Source organism: Puma concolor, chromosome B4, assembly GCF_028749965.1.
Source record: "Puma concolor isolate L17-30 chromosome B4, mPumCon1.1.hap2, whole genome shotgun sequence".
In the NCBI taxonomy this organism is placed as follows: Eukaryota; Metazoa; Chordata; class Mammalia; order Carnivora; family Felidae; genus Puma; species Puma concolor.
Genome location: NC_141673.1, coordinates 9426410 through 9450785, shown reverse-complemented (window position 1 = coordinate 9450785; position 24376 = coordinate 9426410). Strand labels below are relative to the sequence as shown.

Below are 24376 nucleotides of genomic sequence, written 5' to 3'. Positions count from 1 at the left end.
GCAGAGCCGCAAAGCCGCTGCAGATATCCTTGTCCAATCTGATCCCAGATCCAATGGAGGTACCGGGACACACGGAGAGAGGCCATAAGGACTACAGGTCATGGGAAGAGCCAGACTTGGTAGGTTCTTCCCACTGCAACTCCATGTTATTTCCAGGAAACCTTGATGTCTAACCCAAGCCGTGATGGGGCTCTGGGGACTAAGGGTCTGTTTACTGAGCAACTACTCTGTGCCAGGACATTGGCTACAGCAGCGAATGAGACAGCCGATCGCAGAGACTAGCAGAAGAAAGCAATGAACAAATAATTACATAATTAATTAAGGAAAAGGGTAGGGTGTGTGTGTGTGTGTGTGTGTGTGTTGGGGGGTTTGTCCGCTAACAACTTCCTTGCCCTTCCTCAGCCTCCGCCTCTGTGCCAGGTGTCTCGGGCCCCTCCAGTCTAGGGGTGGGGTAGGGTGCGCAGACACAGGGGCCCACGTGACCTCAGCCTGAAAGCAAGGTGGAAAGGTCCCGGGGGACGTGGGGGCTGTGCTTTGGAGGGCTCTGAGTCAGGGGTTATCGTGGTCCCCTCATTCGTTGGCGAAATCTGCCTGCGGCCCCTGCCCTCTACGTCGGGGTCAGGCAGCGACAGGAAGGAAACCAATAACGAAGAAGGTTTCGGCCGGAGCTTTAGGCTCGGAGGTGCCGTGGTGGGGGCAGGGCGGGCCGTCCCGTATTTGCGGCAACCGCCCCTCCCCCCCTCGCCCGAGCTCCGCAAAGAGGTCACTGCGCTAGCGCCGAGCTCGCCCTCCGCCCGGTCCGCAGCACGCGCGCCCCCGCGAGCGAGCGAGCGCGCGGCCCGCGCCCCCGCGCCCCCGCGTCCCCGCGCCCTCCGCACAGGACGCCCCCTGGCGGGAGCCCTCGGCCACGCAGACCGCGCGAGCAGGGGAGGGGGCGGGGGCGCCGCGCACGCGCAGGGCCGGCGGCGCGCGCCGAGCGGGGGGCACCGCGCGGGTGCAGCCACGATGGAAGGGGGTGCGTACGGAGCGGGCAAAGCCGGGGGCGCCTTCGACCCCCACACCCTGGTCCGGCAGCCGCACACCATCCTGCGCGTCGTGTCTTGGGTAAGGACGGCTGGGTGGCCCGGCCGCGCGGGGGGTGGGGTGCGGTGGGGGCGCGAGCAAGGGCGGCGCGCCCGGACGGACCCCGACCCCGCGGGACCCCGGGCACGCGTGCCGCAGCCGGCGGAGAGCCTTCCGACCGGGGTGCCGGCGCCCGCCACCCCTTCCTTCCCGGGCCCCGGGCGGGGGGTGGGGGGGTCCCAGCGCTGGCGGAGCGGGGGGAGCTCCCGCCCCTGCTGCCGTAGCCCTTGATTCCCGGCGCCCCCATTCGCGTGCGACCCCCCATCGCCGTGACCTCCAGGCCGCGGCTGTGCAGCTCGCGGCTCGGGTTGCGCGCGGCCACCCGGGCGGATCAGCGGCCGTGGGGACGAAGCCCGGGTTTCAGGTGGCCGTTTGGGGGGGGGGGGGGGAGAGGTGGATCAGGGCGTGGATCATCTCACGGGGCGCACGCCGCGCCTGCCGTGGACGTTCCAGGAGGACAGGGCCGGAAACCGGGTTTTGTGGCTTGGCCCGGAAGGTGTGGAGCGATGCGTCGGGAGCCGGATACCTAGGTGGCTTGCTCGGGGACTGCCTCTCCTTCGCGGCGTGACCTTGGGCTGGGAACCACCCAAGAAATGTTAGTGGGAAGCGAGGAGTTACATCCCGACGTGGGGAGAGGCAGCTCCTCTCTCATGCCTCAGTTTCCCGGTTTGTAGAGAGGTGGCAGCGGCCACCGTGGGCTCTGATATTTCCTGAATCCGTGACAGCACTTCCCCCCCCCCACCACGCAAGTACACCTGGATGCTTTTGGGGGGGGGGGATTAGGGGAAAGCAGAGGGGATTGTTCTGGATCTCCAGCCTGACAGGGGTCAGAATTCCCCAGCAGCGGGGGGTCCCTGCTCAGACCTGGGGTTGTGGGGGAGGAGGATGGGACAGAGACAGTGAGCACAGAGGGAGGGGTTCATGTGGTCTGGGCAGCACCCCAGGGAAAGAAGCCTGCTGCAGGAGAGGGGTGCCTGGGGCTCCCTAGGGTTTTTTGGCCATTGCCCAGACACTCCCACCAGAGGGTCTGGCCTCTGCAGGCCTGGGGCCTATTCCTGCGGGCCCACACCAGAAGGTCTTGGGCTTGGGGACGCTGGGCAGGGTCACTGTCAGCCACCCCAAGGGGCTACGTCTGAGGTCAGCTGTGGCCTCAGGGTGCTCAAACCCCCTCACTTCCTGGGTTTTCCGGGCAATATTAGGGTCTGATGGGTGGGACAGCTGGGGTGTTTATCTCTGGCCTCCCAGAGAGAAAGGAAGCTAACTCTTCCCTGTCTAAAAACGTTCAAACCTCCTCCTGGTGCCACAAGAAGCGGGGCCATGTGTAAACCCCTTTCTTCTCAAGTACCCACCAGCTGGGGAGCTCTTTGAGGTCAGGGAAGCCACAGTGACGGCACAGGGCCTGGCAGCGGGCCTGGCACCCGGGGACATCCGTAAGGGTTTGTGGTGCCGACTTCATTCATGTATGCCAGTCTCCAACTCCCCAGAGACCCCAACTGGCCCTCGGCAGAGATGGAGCTCTGGGGGGCACCTGCCTGATCAGGTGGGCCAGCTGTATGCCCTGCTCCCCTTTGCCAGCCCCTCAGGCCACGGGCCTGGGAGGGTCAAGCCACTGGCTTTGTGAGGGGTGTGGGCGGTTTGCTTGCTTGGGTCACTTCTGCCTGTGATGGCTTCATTTAGCAAAGCTTCACTGAGTCTGCTGGGCCCCTAGGGAAAGTGACATGACTCAGATGCAGCCTTTAGTGTTCGGGGATCCCACAGTCCTATTGGGAAGGGAGCCAGGTGCCACTCCCCCCCCCCGCCCCGGGGTAGAGGCCGTGAGTGCCAGGAGAGGGGTCTCCCTGCTGTGGGAATCAAGAGAGGCTTCATGGAGAAGGCAATATCAAATTGGGCCTTGAAGGATAAATGGGGCTTATCTCGGGGTACGGCGAGACAGTCCAAGCAGGAGAAAGGAAATGTAACGGATGGGGTACCCACTGTGGGCCGGAGTGGACACACGCTTACCCAGCTAGTTCCCTTCCGGCCTGCATCACTTGAGGAAACTGAGGCTCAGGGAGTCCCAAGGTTACTGAGCATGTAAGCGGCAGAGGATTGGAAGCCAAATCTTTGAGTCTCCAAAGCACATTGATTGCTTCTCCTGGAGCTAGAAGAGGTCAGAATCCTGGATTTCAGGTTCGAAAAGGATAATGGTCATCTGGGCCAGCCACCGTCTAACGCCCGAACCACCACCACCCCCCCCCACTGCCTCCTAGCTCTGCTCACTACCTTTATGCTAGCAAAGGCAGCTGATAACAGGCTAAGTGACACCTTTAAGAAATGTGTAGTTCTTTTTTTCTGATCCCAAAAGTAATCCCTGCTGACTTTCAGAAAATAAAAACATCACTTGTGATGGTTGTACAGCAACATAAATGTACGTACTTAATAGCATTGAACCGCACGCTTAAAAATGATTAAGATAGTACGTTTTTTCATAATTTTTTAATGTTTATTTATTTTTGAGAGAGAGAGAGAGACACAGAGAGAGCGTGAGCTGGGGAGGGGCAGAGAGAGAGGGAGACACAGAATCGGAAGCAGGCTCCAGGCCACGAGCCGTCAGCACAGAGCCGGACGTGGGGCTCGAACTCACAAACCGCGAGATCATGACCCGAGCCGAAGTCGAATGCTTAACCGACTGAGCCACCCAGGCGCCCCGAGATGGTACATTTTATGTTATATTTTACCACAATAAAAACGATCGATGGTGGGGGAGGGGGAGAAATAAAAGAAAAAAAAATAGTGGGGCGGAAAAAAATCACGTGTGATCCCCTCACTTAGGGAGGACCGCTGCTTCCTTCCAGTCTTTTTCAAAAATGTGTGGTGCTCTGAAAGTGTTTTAACTCGTCGATGAGCGTGCAGAAGATGCCGTTGGTGACCCGTCCTTCGCCCTGGCGTCCCCTTGGCATCCTGGGGTCTGGGAGGCGTCAGGCTTGGCCTTCAGACGAACGAAGTCCTAGCTCCAGGGCTAGGGTGACCAGTTCATCTTGGTGTGCTGGAACTTTCCCAGCTTCGGCACTGCAAGTTATGTGTCTGGGAGCCTCTGTGTCCCACACAAACCTAGGTGACTGGTCACTCTAGCCAGGACGACTCCCCCGCCACGTAGACCCCTTCTGCAGCCCTGGAGAGGCCCTAGCAACACGTGCATGTGGGCTTGTGATTTTTGTAAAACATCTTTTTCTGAAAGAGGGAACCCCCCCCCCCAACCATATCAGCTTCAGGGCCTCTTCAAACCTGGATCTACCCTGGAACCTGAGCCGCGGGGGCAGGAGCAGGACCTCCGACACCACCTCAGCTCCTCTCTGCCCCTTGTTCCCTCGCTGGCCCCCAGGCCTGGTGAGGTGACCACTCACGGCAGGAATTGACCGCTTTGGTTAAGGCAGAGAGGGAACCAGCGAGCCCAGGCGATTCGGACCTTTCCTGCCTCGGGTGAGGAGGGGACGGCTGAGCCGGGGCAGTGTCGAGGGTAAGCGCAGAGCCACCTCTGACCCCGCTGGAGGGAGACGGGGCTGTGCGGGCTGGGAGCCGGGAGAAGGCTGCCTCTGCCCGCTTCCCCGGGCACCGGCCATGCCCACCCCTGTGCCTTGGTCTCCCCATCTGAGTGAGGAGGTTGAGCTGGGTCAGAGGTGCTCCGGGACTGCAGCCTGTCTGTGACACCTTTCCCTATCCCTGGAGCTGTGGGGGGGGAGCTGAGCTCCGGCAGGGAGCGACCTGATTTCCTGTAAAAGACCACCTTCTCCGTGGGCTTCACGGTCTCCCTTTTAGAGGGTTGCACTGGCCTGCGGGGAAGGGATATCGGTGCTGGTAGAGGAGAGGGCTGTTGGTGTTTTAATGTTCAGTTTGAGCAAAATAAATGATAAAATGTCTGAAATGGTGGCGTTTTCAGGATTGATTTCTTAAGGGCCTTGAGTGTGACACCCCAGGATTCTGTAAGTAGGGTAGGTGTCGCCGCCCCAAATGACAGAGGTACAGCCTGGACGTCTGCAGTGTCCACATTCGGTGCGCTCCCTGTGGCTTCCCTGCCTAGGTTGAAGTAGCCCCAAGGGGGGCTTGAAGGGGTCTTGTTTTTACCAGACCCCCTCAGTCATCCCAGAGAACCCTGAGTGTAAAAGCTGAGCTCGTCCTGCACCAAAATCAGGGAGCCGTGCGTGGGGTAAAAGGGATCTGGGGTGGAGATAGAGCCTCTGGCCAGCTCTGGCATTCAGTCATTCGTTCCACACATGCCAAGTCCCTGCCCAGTACCAGCCTGTGTGCCCCACCGGAGACGCTGTCAGTCCAGTGACAAGCACTGTTGGGGAGGCTTGAGATGCTACAAGAAGAAAATCCAATAGGGGTGGCTACCTCTGCCAGGGGAGCATGGAGGGCTTCCAGGGGGAGGTGGCTTCTGAGTTGGTTCTGATAAAGAAGCGGGGAGGGGCATTCCAGGTGGAGGGAACAGCGTGTGCAAATATCTGGAAGCATGAGGTCTGAGTGGGCTTTAGAAATAAATGATGATGAGCTCTCGGGGTCCTGGGTGTGCGAGTGAGTGACATCACACTCTGTGAATGTGCTCCAGAGTGGCCGCCAGGGGGAAGCTCAGAAAAGGTCTTGGATGGCAGATGTACACTCTGGGCTTCATTTGAGGGCTGTGGGCAGCCACAGAGAGGGGTTTGAAACACAGAAGAGCTCCCTGTGGCTGCCATGGGGAAGCGTGACCTTAGAGGGTGCTGGGGACGAGTGTCCTGGCAGGAAACGTGTGACCTTGCATGGCCTGTCCTCTCCCAGCACCTGGCACCGCCCTGTCATTTACTCAGGGAGCTACATCCACGGAGGTAGATTACATGCTCCTTTGGCATTTAGCACTAACAGTCTTGGAATCTTCCTTATCTCTTCATCTGTCTGTGGCTGACCTCTTAGATCTAGGATGGAGTCAGCAGCCAGGAGGTCTTCAGGAGACGCTGGCTGGTGGGTGAGGTCTTCAGGAGACTTTGGCTGGTAGATGAGGTCTTCAGGAGATGCTGGCTGGTGGGCAAGGTCTTCAGGAGATGCTGGCTGGTGGGCAAGGTCTTCAGGAGATGCTGGCTGGTGGGTGAGGTCTTCAGGAGACTTTGGCTGGTGGACGAGGTCTTCAGGAGATGCTGGCTGGTGGGCAAGGTCTTCAGGAGATGCTGGCTGGTGGGTGAGGTCTTCAGGAGACTTTGGCTGGTGGACGAGGTCTTCAGGAGATGCTGGCTGGTGGGCAAGGTCTTCAGGAGATGCTGGCTGGTAGACGAGGTCTTCAGGAGATGCTGGCTGGTGGGTGAGGTCTTCAGGAGATGCTGGCTGGTGGGTGAGGTCTTCAGGAGACTTTGGCTGGTGGACGAGGCCTTCAGGAGATGCTGGCTGGTGGGCAAGGTCTTCAGGAGACTGGCTGGTGGATGAGGTCTTCAGGAGATGCTGGCTGGTGGGTAAGGTCTTCAGGAGACATTCTTCAGGGCTAAGATCTTCAGGAGACGTTGGCTGGTAAGTGAGGTCTTCAGGAGATGCTGACTGAGGGGTGAAGTCTTCAGGAGATGCCGGCTGGAGATTTCTGCTCTGTGTCTTGGGCATTTCCTCGTGTACCGGGGCCATGCAGGGGCTTGGGGAGCCTGGGAGAGCCGGGGGTTTGGTGTGGGGAGCAGGGTCATCAGAGCAGGACCTTGGAAGATGCTGGCCTCTCCAAGCCTCATCTGTGACATGTGGGGCAGACTCTAAGCTTTGTGAAGACTCATGTTTGAAGGGCCCGCCATATAACCGCTCCCCCTGGGCATTCGTCATCCTGGTCAGGTGGGTGTTGTTTCAGTACTTTAGGTGAGAAGCTGAGGCCCAGAGATGTTAACCGGAGTAGCTGGGGGTGACAGCCCACAGCTTCCTGCTTCAGGGAGTTCCCGGCCACATGCAGAGTCCCACAGGACCTGTTCCTGCAGAGCTATGAGGCAGCTCTGAGCCTGGGGAGAAAGAACTAAGGCTGGGGGGGAGGAGGGAGGGAGAGGAGGAAAAACCAGGAAGACAAGGGAGGAAAGGAAGGGCAGATGGTAGAGGCAAGGGAGCCACGCTTGGCGCCCGGAACCGGAAGAACCAGCTGTCCAGGGGGAGGAGAGGCAGGCCAGGGCTTTGGGGAGTGCCTGGGGCCTCGAGGCCTGAAGCCACGTTCTGCGACCCCCTGTGACCCTGACTGGTGGTGTGACTTGAGCAAGATGCCATGTGCTCTGGGCCTCAGTTTCCCCATCTGTCACATGGGAAATGGATAGTCATTTTGGACTGGTTCCCAACCTTTCCACCCTCAAGGAACCCCACGCTTGCTCCTAGCGGTCTCCAGGTTGGGGACTGTTGGACTGGTCCGTCTTTAAAGAAGTGATACCAAGAACCACACCCCCACAATGCTTTTGGGGGGCCCACAGCAGAGGGGCCTGGGCCCCGGGTCCATGTATGTGAGCAGAGTGTCTGGGCATCCTGGCACGGCAGCTCATGGCCCTGTGTTTCTGGAGAATGCTTCCCTTCCCGGGATGGGACTATGCTCAGCCCCCCTCTGCAGGGGATGAAGGGGACTGTGGGGAAGGGGTGGGTGTTTGGCTGGGACAGCCCTACGCTGCCAGGCCCAGACTGTTTAGAACGCAGTCATCCGGGAACCCCAATGAGCTAGGGCTCTCAACTCACGGTCCAGGGGGCGGGAGGACATGACCTGTGTCCCCGAATCCCTGACCCCTCTCTGAACATCCCTAATTGTACATTGCGTTGTAACCTGGCCTCCTCCCACGACCCTGCTCCCCTGGCAGCCCTCTTCGGGGGGCTCTTCCTTCCCTCACACCCTCCCTCTGCCGAGCCTGGAGGTGCTCCTGGCTCCTAAGGCCGCTTCCAGACCATTGTCACCCAGCTTTGACTCTCATGCCAGCCCTGGATCTCTTCATCTTAGGCCAGCCCCGGGTCACTCCCCTACTCCTTGAAGGTGCCTGAGATGCTTGCGTCTTAACACCCGCTCTCTCTAGCGCCACCGCCGCCTTCGTTCCTGGTGTCGCAGTGCCCGCTTCTGTGCTCCTGCTCACGCCCTGGCCTCGCCGCCTGCCACAGTCTTCTCCTCGCGCGCCTCGGCCCCTCTCGCCAGGTGCACCCTAGGCCTGGCCGTCTTTCCAGCAGCTGCGTGCTCTCAGGTGGCCACCTCTTCCCCTCTCCTGTCTGTCCTCCTCTCGCCTGTCAGTCCCAGCTTCCCTGGGCCTGGGACCTCGGAGCCATTGACCCTCAGGCTGTGTAGCGCCCTCACCCCATCCTCTCTGGCGCCCCTCCGGCGGGGCTCCCCCCGTGGCCGTACCCACAGCCTCCTGCGCCGGGCACCCACCCTCAGCCTCCTCATGCCCGTGCCTCCCCTGGGCTCTCCGATTCTGTGGCCCGGGCCGGCCTCCCTGCCCACTAGCTCTGCACGCCCACTGGCCTCTCCCTCTCCCCCATCCTCAGTGTCCACCTGGCTCTTGCCCACCATCTTCCGAACGTGCCTTATTTCCATCCCTCACCAAGGTTTCTCCCTCGGTTTCTCGCATGCACCCCGCTCAGGCTTTCTCCCCCACCCCTCACCATCTGTGACCCTCTCATTGCCAAATCCATGGTTGCTTGTCATTAAACGGCTCTCTCAGCCGAACCTGGCCGGCCGTGAGCGATTTCTCCGTCCTCCCCTTGGACCCGACAGCCGCAGGACACAGACGCTCTGTCGTCTTCTAGTTAACAGCCACCCCGAGCGTGTGCTGCGTGCCCGCTGTTTGCTGAGGGCTCACAGTCTAGCGGAGGGAAACGTGGTGGTGACACCAGTAAAAATGCAGAGGTGAGCGCGCGACCAGCGTGAGGAGACGCTCACCTAGGTCAGGGACGGAAAAGCAGCAGTACAGTTAGTTAGGAGAGGGACGGCGTCAGCCAGGCGGAGACGGGGGAAGGAGCTCCAGGCAGAAGGGACATCGTGGTAAAGGCCGAGAGGTACAGCAGAGCAGCGAAGAGGACGCCACCCCCTCGGGTGTCAGCTCTGGGGGTGCAGACACATCGCTGTTGTATCCCCCAGGGCCAGGCAGCGTGTGGCGTCTTGTGAGGGCTCCACATGTGGGTGAATGAGGTGGGGGGGCACTGCTCTGCCTTCCTCTTCCCACCCCCCACTGCTATGCGGGGTCTCCCACCGAACCTTCAAGGCCCAACGCAGAAATCACCTCCTCCTTGAAGCCTTCCAGGATTTCCCACCCCCCCCCCCCCCCACCAAGCTTGCTGTCTCCTCCTGGCTTCTTTTGTGCTCTATGTGAACGGCCGCGAGAACTGTCAGTGCATAAGGCGTTTCCCCCTTTGTGCCTTCTTCTCTAGAAAGCGAGGCAGGGCCTGGGACCAGATTCTCTCTCCGAAGACCTCAGGCTTCCACAGAGGGAGAGAGACAGTGAACAACAGCGTCAGTCATGTAGGAGCTGGCAGGGCAGGGGCGGGCATCGAGCTGAGGAAGAGCACACAGACCCGGGTGGTTATCCCTGCCCTTGTGACCGGCTGAGAGACTGCACAGAGCCTCAGTTTCCCCAGCTGCAAAATGAGAGAGCAGTGCCTGCCTGCCTGCCTGCCAATGGGGCCATTGGGGATAAATGAGGTCCCGCCCGGGAAGGGCCCAGGCAGTGCTCGGTTTGGTGTTCATAGCCCTTTTCCAGGGGTGACTCTGTTCCCCCTCCCTCCCTCAGAGAGTTCAGAGGTGGCAGGGCCCGGTGGGGAAGGACCTGGGCTGTAGAAGATTGTGGGGTGAGGCCTCTGGCTCCTTCGGCCACCAAGCTGCAGCCCTGGGCCAGTCAAGCAGCTTGTTTCTGGGTCTGGGCTTCCCTCTTTCTAACAAGGGTCCCTGCCCCCTGTGGTCACACAGCCACAGGAGGGTGAAGGTGGGGACAGTGTGGCGAGAAGGGGGAGCCTTCAGATCACCCGGCTGAGTCTCAGTACCTTGGGGACAGGGGTCTGCTTGCTCGGGCCCCTGCCCAGCAGAGCCCCCTCCCCACCCCCACTGCTGAGAACCCGAGGGACAGCTTGCAGGAAGATTACGGCCTAATCCCCTGCAGGTTACATCCAAGGCGTCGGAACAGGGTGCCCGGGCAGGGGAGCAGAGAAGGGGCCCTGGGAGCCTCCCCTCCCCTGACCCCGCCTCAGCCCTGCGGCTCCGCACGAGGCCCTTCAGGAAGCAGAGTGGCTGCCTAGTGCCCATCATGTGCCCCTGCGTTGGCTTTTGCCATTTTCCTCATATGACCCTGTGGGAGGTCATATGAGGGGTGGGGGGGCCTTGGCAGCCTGACTCATCCCTCAAAAGCACGGCTCCTTCTCTCCTCACACAGCCTTTCCCTGGGGCCCAGGAGGCGGCGGGATTGAGGACTCTGGTAGGGACACTGACAGGAAGGCAGGTTCAGCTGGAGGTGAGGGAGAGGACTCAGCAGCAGCCCCCCTTTTAGGGAGTGAGCTCCCCGTGGTCAGAAGTGTGCAAGCAGAGGCCCAAGCCAGGGATGCTGATTCCCATGCCACCTGCACCTCTGCCCATCTCAGGCTTGCTGTTCGTTCCCCTTAAAGCCTTTCCTGACCCTCCCTGTGGGTCCAGCGGGCAGATGTTCACCCAAAAATGAACTAATAACTAGGGACGTTAGCGTATAAAGACGTTATCAAAGAAATACATTGGAACGTATTGTAGAATATCATAGAATATTGTAGATCTGGAAGCAGGCCTGGAGGGCTCCTCTGAGTGGTGTTTTCTCTGAGATATGGATGTTGAGAAGGAGCCAGGAGGAGCCAGCCAGGAAGGTCTGGGGAACTCTGGGTATTCCAGGCAGAGGGAAAAGCCAAGTGCAAAGGCCCTGAGGCAGGAATGAGCTTGGGAGGGAGCTAGAGAAGAGAGGGAGAAAGGAGTCTGAGAGGAAGGCAGGAGCCCAGGGGTTGTAGCTGGGCGAGGTATCCATCCTGGGGATGGAGGTGGGTAGGACGGAGCATGGGAATGACACGTTTAAAGGGATCTTCCCAGGGGCGCCTGGGTGGCTCAGCCGGTTAAGCATCCAACTTCGGCTCAGGTCATGATCTCGCGGTTCATGGGTTCGAGCCCCACATCGGGTTCTGTGCTGACAGCTCAGAGCCTGGAGCCTGCTTCGGATTCTGTGTCTCCCTCTCTCTCTGCCCCTCCCCTGCTCTCTTTCTCTCTCCCTCTCAAAAATGAATAAAAACATTAAAAAACAGAATTTAAAGGGACCTCTCCAGCTGCTGTAAAGGGGATGGTGCAGGGGTGGGAATGGACACATAGAGACCAGGAGGGAAACTGCTGTCCTCGCCTGGCAAGCGGTGGTAGTGGCCTGGGCCAGCATGGGGGACACGGGGTCATTTGGGTTACTTGGTGCAGGATGAAACAGTAGGGCTAGCACCGAATTGGATGGCATTTGAGGATGAGCCCGGTTCGGGGTTGGAGCTCCCGGATGGGAGCCAGCGTGCAGACGGATGAGGGGCGCTGGAGGTCACTGGGGGCTGGAGGGGTTGGACGTGAGACCAGCCGCCCAAGTAGGGGGACCTCAGAGCCCACCTAGGGGCTCAACCTCGGGAGAGACTCGTAAGAGTTGGGGTGGGTGAGCACCCACTGGCTGCCACTGGAGGAGATGAGGAGGCCGGAGGGGAGGCCTTCCTGGGGCAGGTGACGTTGCAGCCTGGAGGTGGGCAGGAGCGGAGACCGTGGAGTGGAGGCTGGTGAGCGGGTCAGCTGGCTGCCTGCGGTGCGGTGCGGGGCTCGGGAACATGGAGGGTGAGACGGTCGGTGCCCTTCTTAGCTGGCAGGGCTCCGGGGCTCCGCTCTCTGCAGCTTGTCTGGGTGGAAACCCAGTGTGTGCCTAAAGGTGTTCAAAGCCAGCCTCTGGGGAGTTCCCGGCAAATAGCAGCGACCTCTGCCCCTCACGCTGGTTTGGCCCAGCTCTCCCGGGAGCCCGGGGCAGCCCGTTGCCCGCCAGTGGCCTAGGCGCGGCCTGCCAGCTCTGTGTGCGGATGTGGGCCCGGCCCCTCCTGCACAGTGGGGTGGTGACACAGCTCGGGACGGCCGGTGTCCCTCCTGGGACTCGCGCTCATTCTAGGGTTTGGGACCTGGAATTCACTCCTGGGGAGGCAGCTGAAGGTAGGGATTTGACTTACATCCTGGAGTGGGGCTGGAGGCGGGCAGGTCTGGGCTAGAGCCTGGCGCCCTGCTTACCCGCTATGGGCCAGCCTGTTATGGGCCAGCCAGAGGCCAGGCCTCTCTGGGCCTCGGCTTCCCTCTCTGTGAAATGGGCTAAGTGAGCCTGATTTGTGGGGATGTTTTTACCTTTATTTTTTCCTTAGAGATTTTGGTGAGGATTAACCGAGATGTTTTCCGTCAGGCGCTCCCAGTCGATGCAGGGCCCCTGCAGAGGCTGTGGGTTAGCTCAGGTCTCTTGGGAGCGACAGACCCATAAATGAGTGTGTGCAGGGTCAGGGTGGGGGAGTGGCTGGGAAGGAGGGGGAGTGACTGAGAAGGAGTTTGATCCTATTTGAAAGATGGAAGAGTGGGGAAGGGCATTCTGGGAGGGCGGAACAGCAGGTGCACAGTTATGACACAGCCTACATCTGTGCCAACCCTGACGTCTGGGATGGCTGAGCAGAGTGGGGGCGGGGTCTGACACTTCCGGGGTCTCCGCTTCTGTGTCTCTGAATCCAGTACCCCAAGATCCTGAGATTCTGAGACACCTTCCGATGTGTTTTTCTGAGTTTGACATAGCTCTGCTCCAGCTGCCATCTGGAATCCTTTTTTTTTTTTTTTTTTAATCCATTTTTAAAAAGACCCAGGATTGGATTATAAAGATGGTGAAAAAACAGCCTTGGTCCATTTACATTGGTGCCTCCCCCCACCCCCCACCCCCCCCCCGGCTTTCTATAGCATTTTCTTTAGTTCGAGGAAAAGGGATTGTTTTTCCTGTGCCTTCCAGTGACCAGCGGCCTCTGTGGAGCCTCCCCCGAGGCCACCCTGTCCTGTTTCCAGGCCGCTGGTTCTGCCACCACAGACCCGTCTCCAGTCCCTCCAGCAGGTCCGCCTGTTGGGTAGAGTTTGGCCGCAGCAGCGTAGAATTTCATTCTGGTTTAATTTCCGGTTCTCGGCTCCGTGCGCTCCGTGCGCTCCCTGCTGCAGATCCGGCCTTACCGCCTGCCTGACACAGAGCCCTGGCTTTGGGCTCAGAGTGACTTGGGTTTGAGTCTGTATCCCCCACCCCCCAAGCCAGCTGCGGCCCCCGGGCCGGTGCCCGCACACGGCTGGAAAATGAAAACAAGGACGTGGCCCGCGTGCAGTTAGGAGCAGGTGTTTCAGTCCCCCAGTAGGTCCTGAGGGAGCCCCCCTTCCTCCCACCGCGGGATGCGAGCTCCGAGGCCCATCCGTGCTCCTGGGGGGCTCGGTCCCACGTGGGTGGAGAGACAGCAGCTAAGTGGAGTCGCGAACCCCGGGCTTACAGGGTCCCGGAGAGAGTTCGGGGACCCCGAGGGACTAGTTGTGTCTCCTTGGCAACGCTTCTCCATCTGTAGAGTCTCAGGCCCGGTCCAGGTGAGCGTCCCTGCCCTGGCCCGGCTGTGCAGCCTGCGGGGAACGTGGCGTGCACACCTGTTCCCGGGGGTCGCGGAACCCAGCCCTCCGCGCCCCGCCCTTTGCTCTTCCTTCTCATCCCCACGGCAGACGTGTCAGCAGATCCCGGTGGCTTTACCTTCCGCATTCAGCAGCCACCCCGTCCCACTGCCACCACTGCCCACGCCAGCCCAGCCCCTCCTCCCTCCCCCCGGGCGCTGCTTAGCCCCCCAGCGGGTCTCCCTGCTTTCACCTTGGCCTTACGCTCCTCTCCGCGGCGCCCAGGGTGGCCCTTTCCAGACCTAAGTCAGATCAAGTGGGATTAAGCCCGAAGTGGCTCCTGAGCTCACCCTGCCCTTCACGGCTTTGGGGGTCAGGCCCTGCCTGCCTCGTGGCAGCTTGCCCCGCCGCCACCGGTCGCGACACGTGCTCGTAGAAACCACGGTTCAGAGAAGAAACCGTGCAATGGGCCGGGGCGTGGGAAGGTGGGGAAGCAGTGATCAGCAGGCGGCAGAGGGAGGTGAGGCCCAGGAGGGGTGGGCGAGCCATACAGCAAGGGACTGGACCACCAGCCCTCGGAGGCTCGGATTGTGTCTGGAAGGCCGTGGGGGAACCGTTTCAGGGAGCTTCGTGCTGCAGGGCGGGGACGGTGAGCCACAGATCCGGTCACCCCCCTGTGGTCACACCCTCCTCACGGTGTCCCACCCACCTGGCCTTGTCCCCCCCCCCCCCCCATCTCGCCCACTCTCCCTCCCGCCGCGTCTCGTGCACCTCCAGCCCTACTCCTCCGTCGCTGCTCCAGCCAGGCTTTTCTCCCACCTCCCGCCTTTGCCCTTTCTGTTCTGCCTGCAACACGCTTCCCCCCATCTCGGCAGGGCTGGCTTCTCAGCTCAGCTCAAAAATCACCGCCTCGGCTCCCTTCCCTGACCGCTGCTGCCCCCCTCCCGGCACGGCCACCGCCTGCCGTTGCTTCGTTATCTCTTCTGCTTGTTTAGCATCACTCCGGCGTTTTCTGGGTGCCGGCTCCGCGTCGCCTGCAGGCCCTCACGTGCGTGGCCTCGTCCGTTCCTCACGACACGCCGGTGGTTCAGGGTGCTGCGGTGGCAGGGCTTTACAGATGAGGGGACCGCGGCTCCGAGAAGCCACTCGCCCCAGGTGACTTCGACCTCGAGGAATGCCTGACCGCGGAGCGCCCTGTGTGCCAGAGCCGTGGGATGGACAGGAGGGCCGGAGCGGGCACTGAGCTCCTCTCTCTGCGCTGCTCCGGGGCCCCGCGGGTTCCTTGGAGGCTGTTTTGATCTTGTTCCTCACCCTCCTGGGGACACACTGTCTCCAGCACGTGCCTCCTGGCCTCTTCAGGGACTCCCCGCTTCTGTCCCCCAAGAGGGCCCCATCTTAATGGTTCCTCCTCTGCTGTCCCCAAAGCCCCAACTTCCGCCCGCCCGCTTCCCCTCCCACCTCCTCCTGGCCTGCTTTTGGAAGGGGGTCTACCCTTGTTCCCACCCCTGGCGGAGCATGTCTGCCAGGAAGTGCTGCTCGGGAGGGCCTTCCTGGTGCTCGTCCCGCTTTTCCTCGGGCCTCTGGAGAAGGGACTTAACCGTGGCTCAGCCCCTGGTGTACCTGCTCTGCTCAGGGTGCCTGCGTGTCATTCTGTCAGGAGCCCTGGAGGGAAGGTTACTTTTTGCAGAGTTCCAATCGGAGGCTCAGAGAGCTTAAGTCATTTGCCTGAGGTCACACAGCATAAGAAGCAGGCCTGGGATTGGACTTCAGCAACCCTGTATGACCCCTTAGGGTCTGGAGTGCCCCCTCTAATCGAGTAGCTTGTCCATTCTGCTGGATTGGGGACGTTGGGTGACATCTGGGGCTGGGCCTCGGATTCCCGACCTGGCAGTTCCTTGGTAGGAACCTGGGACTTGTCTTGGTGCACAGGTCCCAGGGGGCTCTGTGAATGGCAGTCCCGGAGTTGTGCCGTGCGCCACTCAAGCAGCTGGCCATGAGAGAGCCTGCCTTCATCTCCTGCGGCTGCCTTGCTTGTCAAGACTCTGTCAGTAGCCCCGGAGTTCCTTAGACAATCGCTGTGAAGTCAGGACTTCCTGCCTCTCCCCTCCTGGGCCCCCGAGCGCCAGACTTGGCACTCACTCACACTACTGGCCCCCCCCCCCCCCGGGTGTCTGGAAAGACTACACCTCCGTCCGGGCCCACCCCCTGAGGCTGAGCATCAGCCTAGTCAGGTGAGAGACCGCACAGGGCTGAGGATCAGGACGCCCGGGTCCCCGTTCAGCCCGGAGTGTTGACAGCAGTGCCACCTGTACTTTCTGTGCCTCAGTTTTCCCGCGCTGGTAGCTGGGAGCAGGCACAAGTTGCCCTGTGCACCTCGTGGGGTGACCGCGAAGTTGTGGCACCTGTGACGGGGCCGGGCTGAGAGCCAGCACGCCGGCCCGGGTCTGGACCATGGCTGTGTGCACATTCTCGAATTTGGACAGGCAGACGCGTGGCTCACGGGCCACCATGGCCACCGCTGTGCCCACGGCTGAACAAGCAGGACACAGCCCCACAGTCTTGTCTTTAATTGTAGAAAAATTTGCATGCCATGCGATTAACCATTTTATTTTTTTTTTTTTAATTTTTTTTTTTTTAACGTTTATTTATTTTTGAGACAGAGAGAGACAGAGCATGAATGGGGGAGGGTCAGAGAGAGGGAGACACAGAATCTGAAACAGGCTCCGGGCTCTGAGCTGTCAGCACAGAGCCCGATGCGGGGCTCGAACTCACAGACCGCGAGATCGTGACCTGAGCCGAAGTCGGCGCTCAACCGACTGAGCCACCCAGGCGCCCCACGATTAACCATTTTAAAGCGCGCATTTCCGTGGCATTGATGTTGCACAACTATCACCTCTGTCTGGTTTAAAAACGTTCATCATCCGTAAGAACACTGCATGCTTCTTAAGTAATCGCTCTCCGTCCTCCCCTCCCCCAGCCCCAGGGCACCTCTCACCTGCTTCTTGTCTCCGTTTTGTCTGTTAGGGCTTTTGTCATGGGGGTTGACTTTTGTGTTTGGCTTCCCTCACCTCTTTTTGCACCTCTTTTAAGGTTCATCCAGGGGCGCCTGGGTGGCGCAGTCGGTTAAGCGTCCGACTTCAGCCAGGTCACGATCTCGCGGTCCGTGAGTTCGAGCCCCGCATCAGGCTCTGGGCTGATGGCTCGGAGCCTGGAGCCTGTTTCCGATTCTGTGTCTCCCTCTCTCTCTGCCCCTCCCCCGTTCATGCTCTGTCTCTCTCTGTCCCAAAAATAAATAAACGTTGAAAAAAAAAAAAAAATTAAAAAAAAAAAAAAAAAAAAAAAAAAGAAAAAAAAAAAAGGTTCATCCAGCTGCAGCAGTGTCGTTTTTTTTTTTTTGTTTGTTTTTAATTTGTGCGTTTGTTTATGGCTGACAAACCATAAAAAGCCACATGGGCCCCTCCAGAGGGCAGCTCAAACCAAGGCAGCCTCTTCCTTCGGAGCCAGCAAGTAAGAGGCGGCAAGCGAGGGTGAGCGAGGTGGAAGCCAGCGTCCTTGCAACCTCCTCGCAGAGATGTTATCCGTCGCTCTCTGCATTATTCCGTTGGAAGTGAATCACAAGGCCCAGCTGCCACGCAGGGGGAAGGAGGTTGCACAAGGGCGTGAACGCCAGGAGGTGGGGTGGTGGGGGGCCATCTCGGCTGGCCGTCTATCCAAGTGAAATAAACCTGGCAAAGGGGTTGCCGGTGGGGGTGGGCATGGGCCAGCGTCTAGAGGAGTCAGCCTAGGGGGGCTGGGGGTGGGGGCTTGCCAGGTTCACCTCCCAGAAGGGCATGGCCCCACTCATTCTGGGAGGCCGGGTCCAATTGTAGAGGAATCCTGGTGTCAGGACCCAGGAAGACCTCCCAGGACCTGGACGGTGGGTTGGTAGGGCCAAATCTCTGGTCAGAGGGTCATTCCTGCCTGAGGCGGAGGAAGGAAGGGATTGTCCCCTCCTGCGCTGTGTGACCCGAAGCAAGTTGCCCTCCCTCTCTGGGCCTCCCCTCTGAAATGCCTGTTTCGCACGAGCCTTGTGGCCGTCGGGGGTGAAGAGGGCTCCCCGAGGCAGGGGTAGGCCGCGGGCCGAGGCGGGTAGCCTCCCCTTCTCCAGGCCTGGTGCTGGGCGGGGGCCGGCCTGGATCTCACGCCTGGGCCCCCCCCCCCCCCCGCCCCTCCCCCCACAGGTGTTCTCCATCGTGGTGTTTGGCTCCATCGTGAACGAGGGCTACCTCAACAACAACTCGGAGGGCGAGAAGTTCTGCATCTACAACCGCAACCCCAACGCCTGCAGCTATGGCGTGGCCGTGGGCGTGCTCGCCTTCCTCACCTGCCTGCTGTACCTGGCCCTGGATGTGTACTTCCCACAGATCAGCAGCGTGAAGGACCGCAAGAAAGCAGTCCTGTCCGACATCGGTGTCTCAGGTGAGCCCCCCGCCCAGTGGACACCCCCCCCCCCCCAGCACAACAGAGCCAGCAGGGGGCCGTCCCGGCCGTGGGCCCGTTAATCCTCGCGCGCACCTAGGAGGCAGCCGTCCCCCATCGCCCATTTTCCGGATGAGGAAGCTGAGGTGCGGGCGGGTGAGGGGACAGGCTTGGGGTCACACGGCTGGCAACAGGGAGTGGTGGGACCAGGGCCGGGCCTGAGGCCCCGGAACAGCCCACAGCTCCGTGGCGGGGAGGGGACACAGCTTCCCTTCTCTCTGAAGCCTCCCCTGTGCCACCCCCCCGTGAGAGCCTCGTAAGGCAGGCCCGACCGCCTGGCACACAGTCTGGGCCCGGGGAGGGTTGGGACCTGACATGACCTGCTGCCCTCGTCCTCCAGAAACAGCCTTTGGCAGAGCTGACCCGACCTCTGACCCCACGAGTTCTGAAGTCTGCTCACTGGGTGCTTGGGTTGAGAGGCCGTGAAGCTTTGCCTGTGGTCTCGGCTCTCTGGCTGAGACCTCCCCCCATTACTGGGCCTGGGATCCTCAGGGTGAGCCTGGCTGACTGGAAGCAGTGAGACCAGTCCCGTAGACTTGAAGGATAGAATGAAATCAATGGTTCTCAAGCGGTGTTCCACGGCGCCCCAGGGTTCCCCAGCAGTGCCTGTGGGAGATGTTGGTCTCTGGCTACCCCAGCCCTTTGGCACACACACGCTTTGTCTGAGCCGCTCTGGTCCTCTCTGGGGAGACCCTGGGGACCCACAGAAGACTTCGTTGCCACAAGGCTCCCACTGCTAAGCTCCCCGGGCCTCGGTGCTCAAGAGGGCCCTCGCTCACCTGGCTCGGGCCTCGTGAGGCTGGGCCTCGTGAGGCCGCGAGCACAAGAGAAGGCAACGCTCAGACCTGGCCAGCTAAGCCGCCCCCCTTGCCCAGCCTCCTCCTCATCCTCTGTCTGCCCGACTTTCTGGGAGGCTATCGTTGGCCAGGGGGTCGGATCAGTGCTCCTCCCAGACTGCTACAGGGGCAGACTACGTCCCGGGGCGGGGATTCAGCTGGGAAATCTGTGTTTGGCTAAGGCAACAGAAATGCGCACCTAGGCCAACTGACTTTTCTCTCTGTCTCTCCCTCCTCCCCTCCCCTCCCCTCCCCTCCCCTCGCTGCCCCTGGCTCTCCCTGCCTCTGCTCCTGGCCTTGCCATCTGCGTGGCCCGGCTCCTCTCTGTGGTCTCTCTCCTGCTCTGTGTCTGGCTGACCTCCCTGTTCTCGCCTCACCTTCCCTGTGCTCCCCTCTCTGTGCCCCCTGCCCCCACCTCTCCCCTGGGGGTGGGGGTGGGGTGGGGGAGACGTGCTCCCAAACCCCTGCCTGTTGCTTGTTTTCCCCGTTTCCTCCCCACTCGCCCTCTCCTGTGCGCGGCCCCTGTGCCTGGCCCTCGTGGACACCCCAGCCTTCTGGGCCTTCCTCTGGTTCGTGGGCTTCTGCTTCCTGGCCAACCAGTGGCAGGTGTCCAAGCCCAAGGACAACCCGATGAACGAAGGGACAGATGCGGCTCGGGCCGCCATCACCTTCTCCTTCTTCTCCATCTTCACGTGGGTGAGTACCCGGCCCACCCAGCCCACCGTCGCCCGCCCCAGCCAGGCTCCCGAGCGGGCGGGCGGCCTTTCAGCCTGGCCGGGGCCCGCATCCTGCTTCCTGGAGCCCGTACGTGCCCCTGCTTCTCTCCTCAGCAGTCACACGGGCTGCTTCCCGGGAAGGAGGCTGTTGCCATCGCCAGCGAGGTCGCACAGTGGTGCTTGACCCTCGCTTTGGCACAGAGCAGCCTTCCAGTGGTCACGAACGCCCCTCCCAAGCACTCTGGTAGCTGGGCTGTGGGCGTTTACCCTAACCTTTTGCAGACCCAAGTGGAGGCCTGGACAGAAAGATAAGGCTTTGCAGTTCTGAGGCTGGTTAGGAGCCCGGGCCTAGGTGTCGGGAGACCTGGGCCACTTCCTGGGGCTGCCTCTAGTTTTCCGGCCCATTATCTTCCCATCTCTGAAAATCAGGAGTTGGGATTTGTGGGGGGCGGGGTGTCACAAACTCAGATGTCCCTGTGGTAGGCAGCACGTGAGAAAGCGTGAGTGGGCCGGGCGGCAGGTGCATGCCCCCAAAGGGACACTCTTGATCCCTGTTCCAAGGCAGGGGTAGGGACCCACACAGGCCAGTCTTCCCATTTTTCCAGAGAAGCCAGAAATCTGAATTTCTGTGTGAAACCCGATCGTTACGTGTTAGCAATTTATTCAAGTTAAAAAAAAAAAAAATACCGTGTGGGTCAAAGAAAGCGTGTCTCTGGGCCCACAAACGGCACCCATTGGCAGGCTCTGGACCTACACCTCCAGCACCCACGGGCATGACAGCAGGGCTGGGCCCTCTTTCCCACTGGGGTCAGGTCCCCTCGGTGTATTTCTTCTCTCCTCACCTCCCTCCTGCGATATCAGGGTCACATGGGCTCCAGGCCCCCATCTCAAGGGTTCTCCTGCCCCTGCGTGCAGCCCCCTTCCCCTCCAGGCCCTAAAGCAGCCCTGGGCCCAGCCTTCTGCAAGGAGACCCTGGGGCTAAATACAAGCAGCCCTAGCCCTTCCTGTGAAGCCTGCTGCAGCCAGGCCTCCTTGTCCCTCTGCCCTTCTGGGCTTGTCCTAGAGTGACTTCCTGCTCTTTTTGAGGGCCCCTGAATATCCATTTTCTCTTGGGGCACCTCTCCCAATACAATATTGGGAGCCAGGGTTTGGAGGAGAACACCTGTGGTTCAGGCCCCTGCACGCCAGTAGTGGTCACACCCGCCCTCCGTGTCCTCAGGGCTGGGCAGGAAGAACCAAGTGACCCCAGGGGATCTCAGACCACAGAAGATGCCCCATGTATGGGAACCACACAGCCCACCCGGTGCTACAGGGAGATGTTTGGACCAGTGAGCCCTGAGATGGGGGTGGAGTTCACAGAGGAGGAGGAGTGATGGGGCGTCAGGACTTCCGGGGGCAGATCCGAAAGCCTGATGGACAGGTGCCCACTGAGGCGGGATTCCCTGCTGGCACTTCTCCCTTTCCCAGCTCTTCCCCACCGTCCTCACCCCTGCTCTCTCCCGGCAGAGCCTGACCGCAGCCCTGGCCGTGCGGAGATTCAAGGACCTTACCTTCCAGGAGGAATACAGCACACTGTTTCCCGCCTCGGCACAGCCATAGGCCTGCCGGTTTCCCGAGGCGGGGAGCGCCCTGTATCGTGCCCAGTGGCAAGGTTATGGGGGCAGCCTACTGCCGGAAATGGCCAGGATGCCAGGGCACGCAGGGCAGTGGGTGGCTGGCTTGAGGGGCCAGTTAAGACTCGCCACTTACCCATTCATTGCCTCCTTTCTTTTTCCAAATGTCCATTCATTCAGTAAACATTTATTGAGCAGCTGTTTTGTGCCTAGTGATGGATCAGACGGGGTCCCTGGCCCCAGAAGCCCACAGGCTGGGGAGGGGAAGACAAACAAATTGAAATCTCCCCCAGACAGACGGCCACGGGCTATCAGAGGGTTGGCGTTGGCTCTCTATACTGGTATACTGATCTGTGGACACGGTGCGAGAGCCTGTTCCTTGCTGCAGCACGAAGGCTGACCTTACAGTTCCCATGGAGGCTGGGTACAAACGGAGGCCTGGCCGAGGACATCAGAGGACTCCTGGTCCGGCCCTGCTCTCACATGCTGTGTGACCCTGGGCAAACCCCCGCACCTCTCTGAGCCTCAGTTCACTACCCAGTGGACCAGCCTCTCAGGGCTGTTGTGTGGATGAAACAAAGGCTGCACGGGGCTTGGCACAGAGATGCTCAATAAATGTAGGCTCTTCCGTTCATTCGTTCCTTCATCCATTCTCTCCAAGGAGTCAGAGACACCTCCATAATCTCTACTTTGGGGGCGATTCTCGTGTGGTGAGCCCTCGTTCTTCCAAAAGACTTTGACCTCCAGTTCTACAGTTTGGGGGCCTTTAGCTGCCTGGGCGGGAACCACCAATCTCTCCACTCTCCAGGAGTTGAGGGGGTATCAGAGCAAACAGGCCCCCAGAGCAAAGCACAAAGAGAGCGAGCTTCCCAACACTAGAGGCATACAAGTGCACACGGCTTGCTGTGTGGTGGAGATGCTACAGAGAGTATACCTGCTCTGAAGAAGCAGGGCCAGGTGGGCCACCAGGTCCCTGGGCTCTGAGCAGAACTCCCAGCCTCCCCTTTGCACCTGAGTCCAGCAGGGTCCCATGCACCACCCCCCACCCTCATACTCTTGCGTTGTGGCCTCTTGAACTGGCCTCTTGAATTAGGGAGGCCTGATTCCCTCAGCTCAACTCCTTCGGGCCTGGTCTGCCTTTCTCAGGCTTCTGCACTGCTTTAAACAGTATTCAGGAAGGGCTGCCCCTCAGAGCCTTTACCAATGACACAAATCAAAAGTCAGTGGCTAGTCATTGGGCTTCTGGAACTTTCTAGAATAAAATGCCAAGCACACATTCCCCCCCCCCCCCCCCGCCTCTCACCAGATGGCCCTTTCAGGTTCCTGGTTGGTTTATTCCCTTGTGAGGGGGCTGATCCATGGGAAGGAGATGGGGAGGGCCCTGGCCTGGGAAGGAGCAGGACCTCTGGGTTCAGGTCTGGGTTCTGGCACTGACTCTGCCGTGAGGTCTCCCTTCACTAAGCCTCAGTCCTCCCAGCCCAGAAATGGGTATGTAGAGCATTAGCATCTTTCCATCACAGGAAGATTACCTGCTAGAAAGATCTTTGGGGAAGGCTTTCAATGTAAACCTAAAAATTATGTTTTAAATTCATTCCCTAGCTGGGGGTGGTCAATGTCATTGTCCTTAATAACAACGTAATAGCTTTGACTGAAAACGAATTTCCCACCTTTGTGCGTATGCTGTAGACAAGTCTTTCCCAACTAGGTCCCGTGAGAAGAGGGCTTCATTGGTCAGGTAAGGTTGGCAAAGGTCGCTTGCCAAAGTTTTCCCCTCGGGGATCCCAGTAGACGTTAGTCAAGGCCCTAACAAGTCCTGTGGCCCTGAAACAACTTCTACTCTGTTGAACTCAGCTTCCCAAACTTGTTTGACCGAATGTTTTAGTTATAATTAGGTTCAGCAGCAAATGAACTTGTAAATAGCAGTGGTTTAAATGAAGTCCAAGTCTGAGAAGACAGTCCAGGACTGGCCTCGTGGCTCCAGAAGTCTCCAGTGACCCAGGCCCCTTCTGTCCCTACAATTAGCTCATGGACCTCGTGGTCCTGCGTGGCTATGAGAGCTCTAGCCCCACATCTGCCCTCCGGGCGTCAGGTCAATGGGTGGGACAGCTGGTGTGCTGGCCAGAACTTAGTTCCATGGTTTCACCTCGCCGCAAGAGAGGTGCGGTGGCTTTTAGGGGCTTTTCCAGCACACCAAGAGACTTTTTCCCCTCTCCACGTAACACCCCCGAGAACACAGTTTGAGGAGGATGTTGTGGCCTTGGGGCCACCTTAACACTCCACAGTGGAAAGTTTTTGGTGACCCATAGTGACCCAAAGACCTTCTGAAGGTCTTTGTGGCTGGATGGACAGTGTGGTTCTGGGTCTCTTGAGGGCTGGCTACAAGGACAGACTTCTGCCCCTCAGTCAGGCTTGGTTTCATCTGTGGGGCTTCGAGGATATTTAGCCCTCTGTTGCCTGTGTCCTGTGAACTAACTGCCACTAACCCAGCGTTCTTGTCTGTCTCTCCTCTAACCATCCCCTCCCGCCTGTCCTCGTCCCCGCCGGCCCCCGTCCCCAGGCGGGCCAGGCCATGCTGGCCTTCCAGCGGTATCAGATTGGCGCCGACTCGGCCCTCTTCTCCCAGGACTACATGGACCCCAGCCAGGACTCCAGCATGCCTTACGCCCCCTACGTGGAGCCCAGCACCGGGCCAGACCCCACCGGCATGGGTGGTACCTACCAGCAACCGGCCAACGCCTTTGACGCCGAGCCCCAGGGCTACCAGTCGCAGGGCTACTGAGCTGCAGTGACCGCCTGCCCCTCGCCTGTCCCTGCCCCGGTCCCAGCCGCCCCTGCCCTCCCCGCCCCCCCACCGCCCACGCCCAGACCCCCGCGCCCTCCCAGGCTGCCCTGCCCAGCGCCTCGTTCCACCGACGTCCAGGGCAGCTCGGGGTGGGATGGGGCAGTAAGGTGTTGGGGGTGCATCTA

At 60.1% G+C, this 24376-nt stretch overlaps 1 protein-coding gene across 3 annotated transcripts; it reads left to right on the top strand.

The window, feature by feature from the left end:
• Window positions 1-939: 939 nt before the first annotated feature.
• On the top strand, window positions 940-24376 carry SYNGR1 (synaptogyrin 1). Of its 3 annotated transcripts, none has more exons than XM_086712231.1 (4): window positions 940-1104; window positions 17947-18184; window positions 19631-19776; window positions 24033-24376. In XM_086712231.1, exons 1-4 carry the CDS (start codon window positions 1006-1008, stop codon window positions 24186-24188), a joined length of 639 nt encoding a protein of 212 aa, XP_086568357.1. In that variant the 5' UTR covers window positions 940-1005; the 3' UTR covers window positions 24189-24376. The 3 variants fall into 3 exon arrangements, with proteins under 3 accessions (XP_086568357.1, XP_086568356.1, XP_086568358.1); XM_086712230.1 differs by having other exon boundaries at window positions 946-1104; window positions 23967-24376; XM_086712232.1 differs by lacking the exon at window positions 24033-24376 and adding an exon at window positions 21303-21606 and having other exon boundaries at window positions 946-1104.

Bases quoted from the DNA above. Each gene is read 5' to 3' on its own strand.
- SYNGR1 (XM_086712230.1), top strand. From the start codon at position 1,006: ATGGAAGGGGGTGCGTACGGAGCGGGCAAAGCCGGGGGCGCCTTCGAC. The intron at 18,185-19,630 runs GTGAGCCCCCCG...TGGACACCCCAG, and splicing joins GTCCGACATCGGTGTCTCAG to CCTTCTGGGCCTTCCTCTGG. The intron at 19,777-23,966 runs GTGAGTACCCGG...CCCCGTCCCCAG, and splicing joins TCTTCTCCATCTTCACGTGG to GCGGGCCAGGCCATGCTGGC.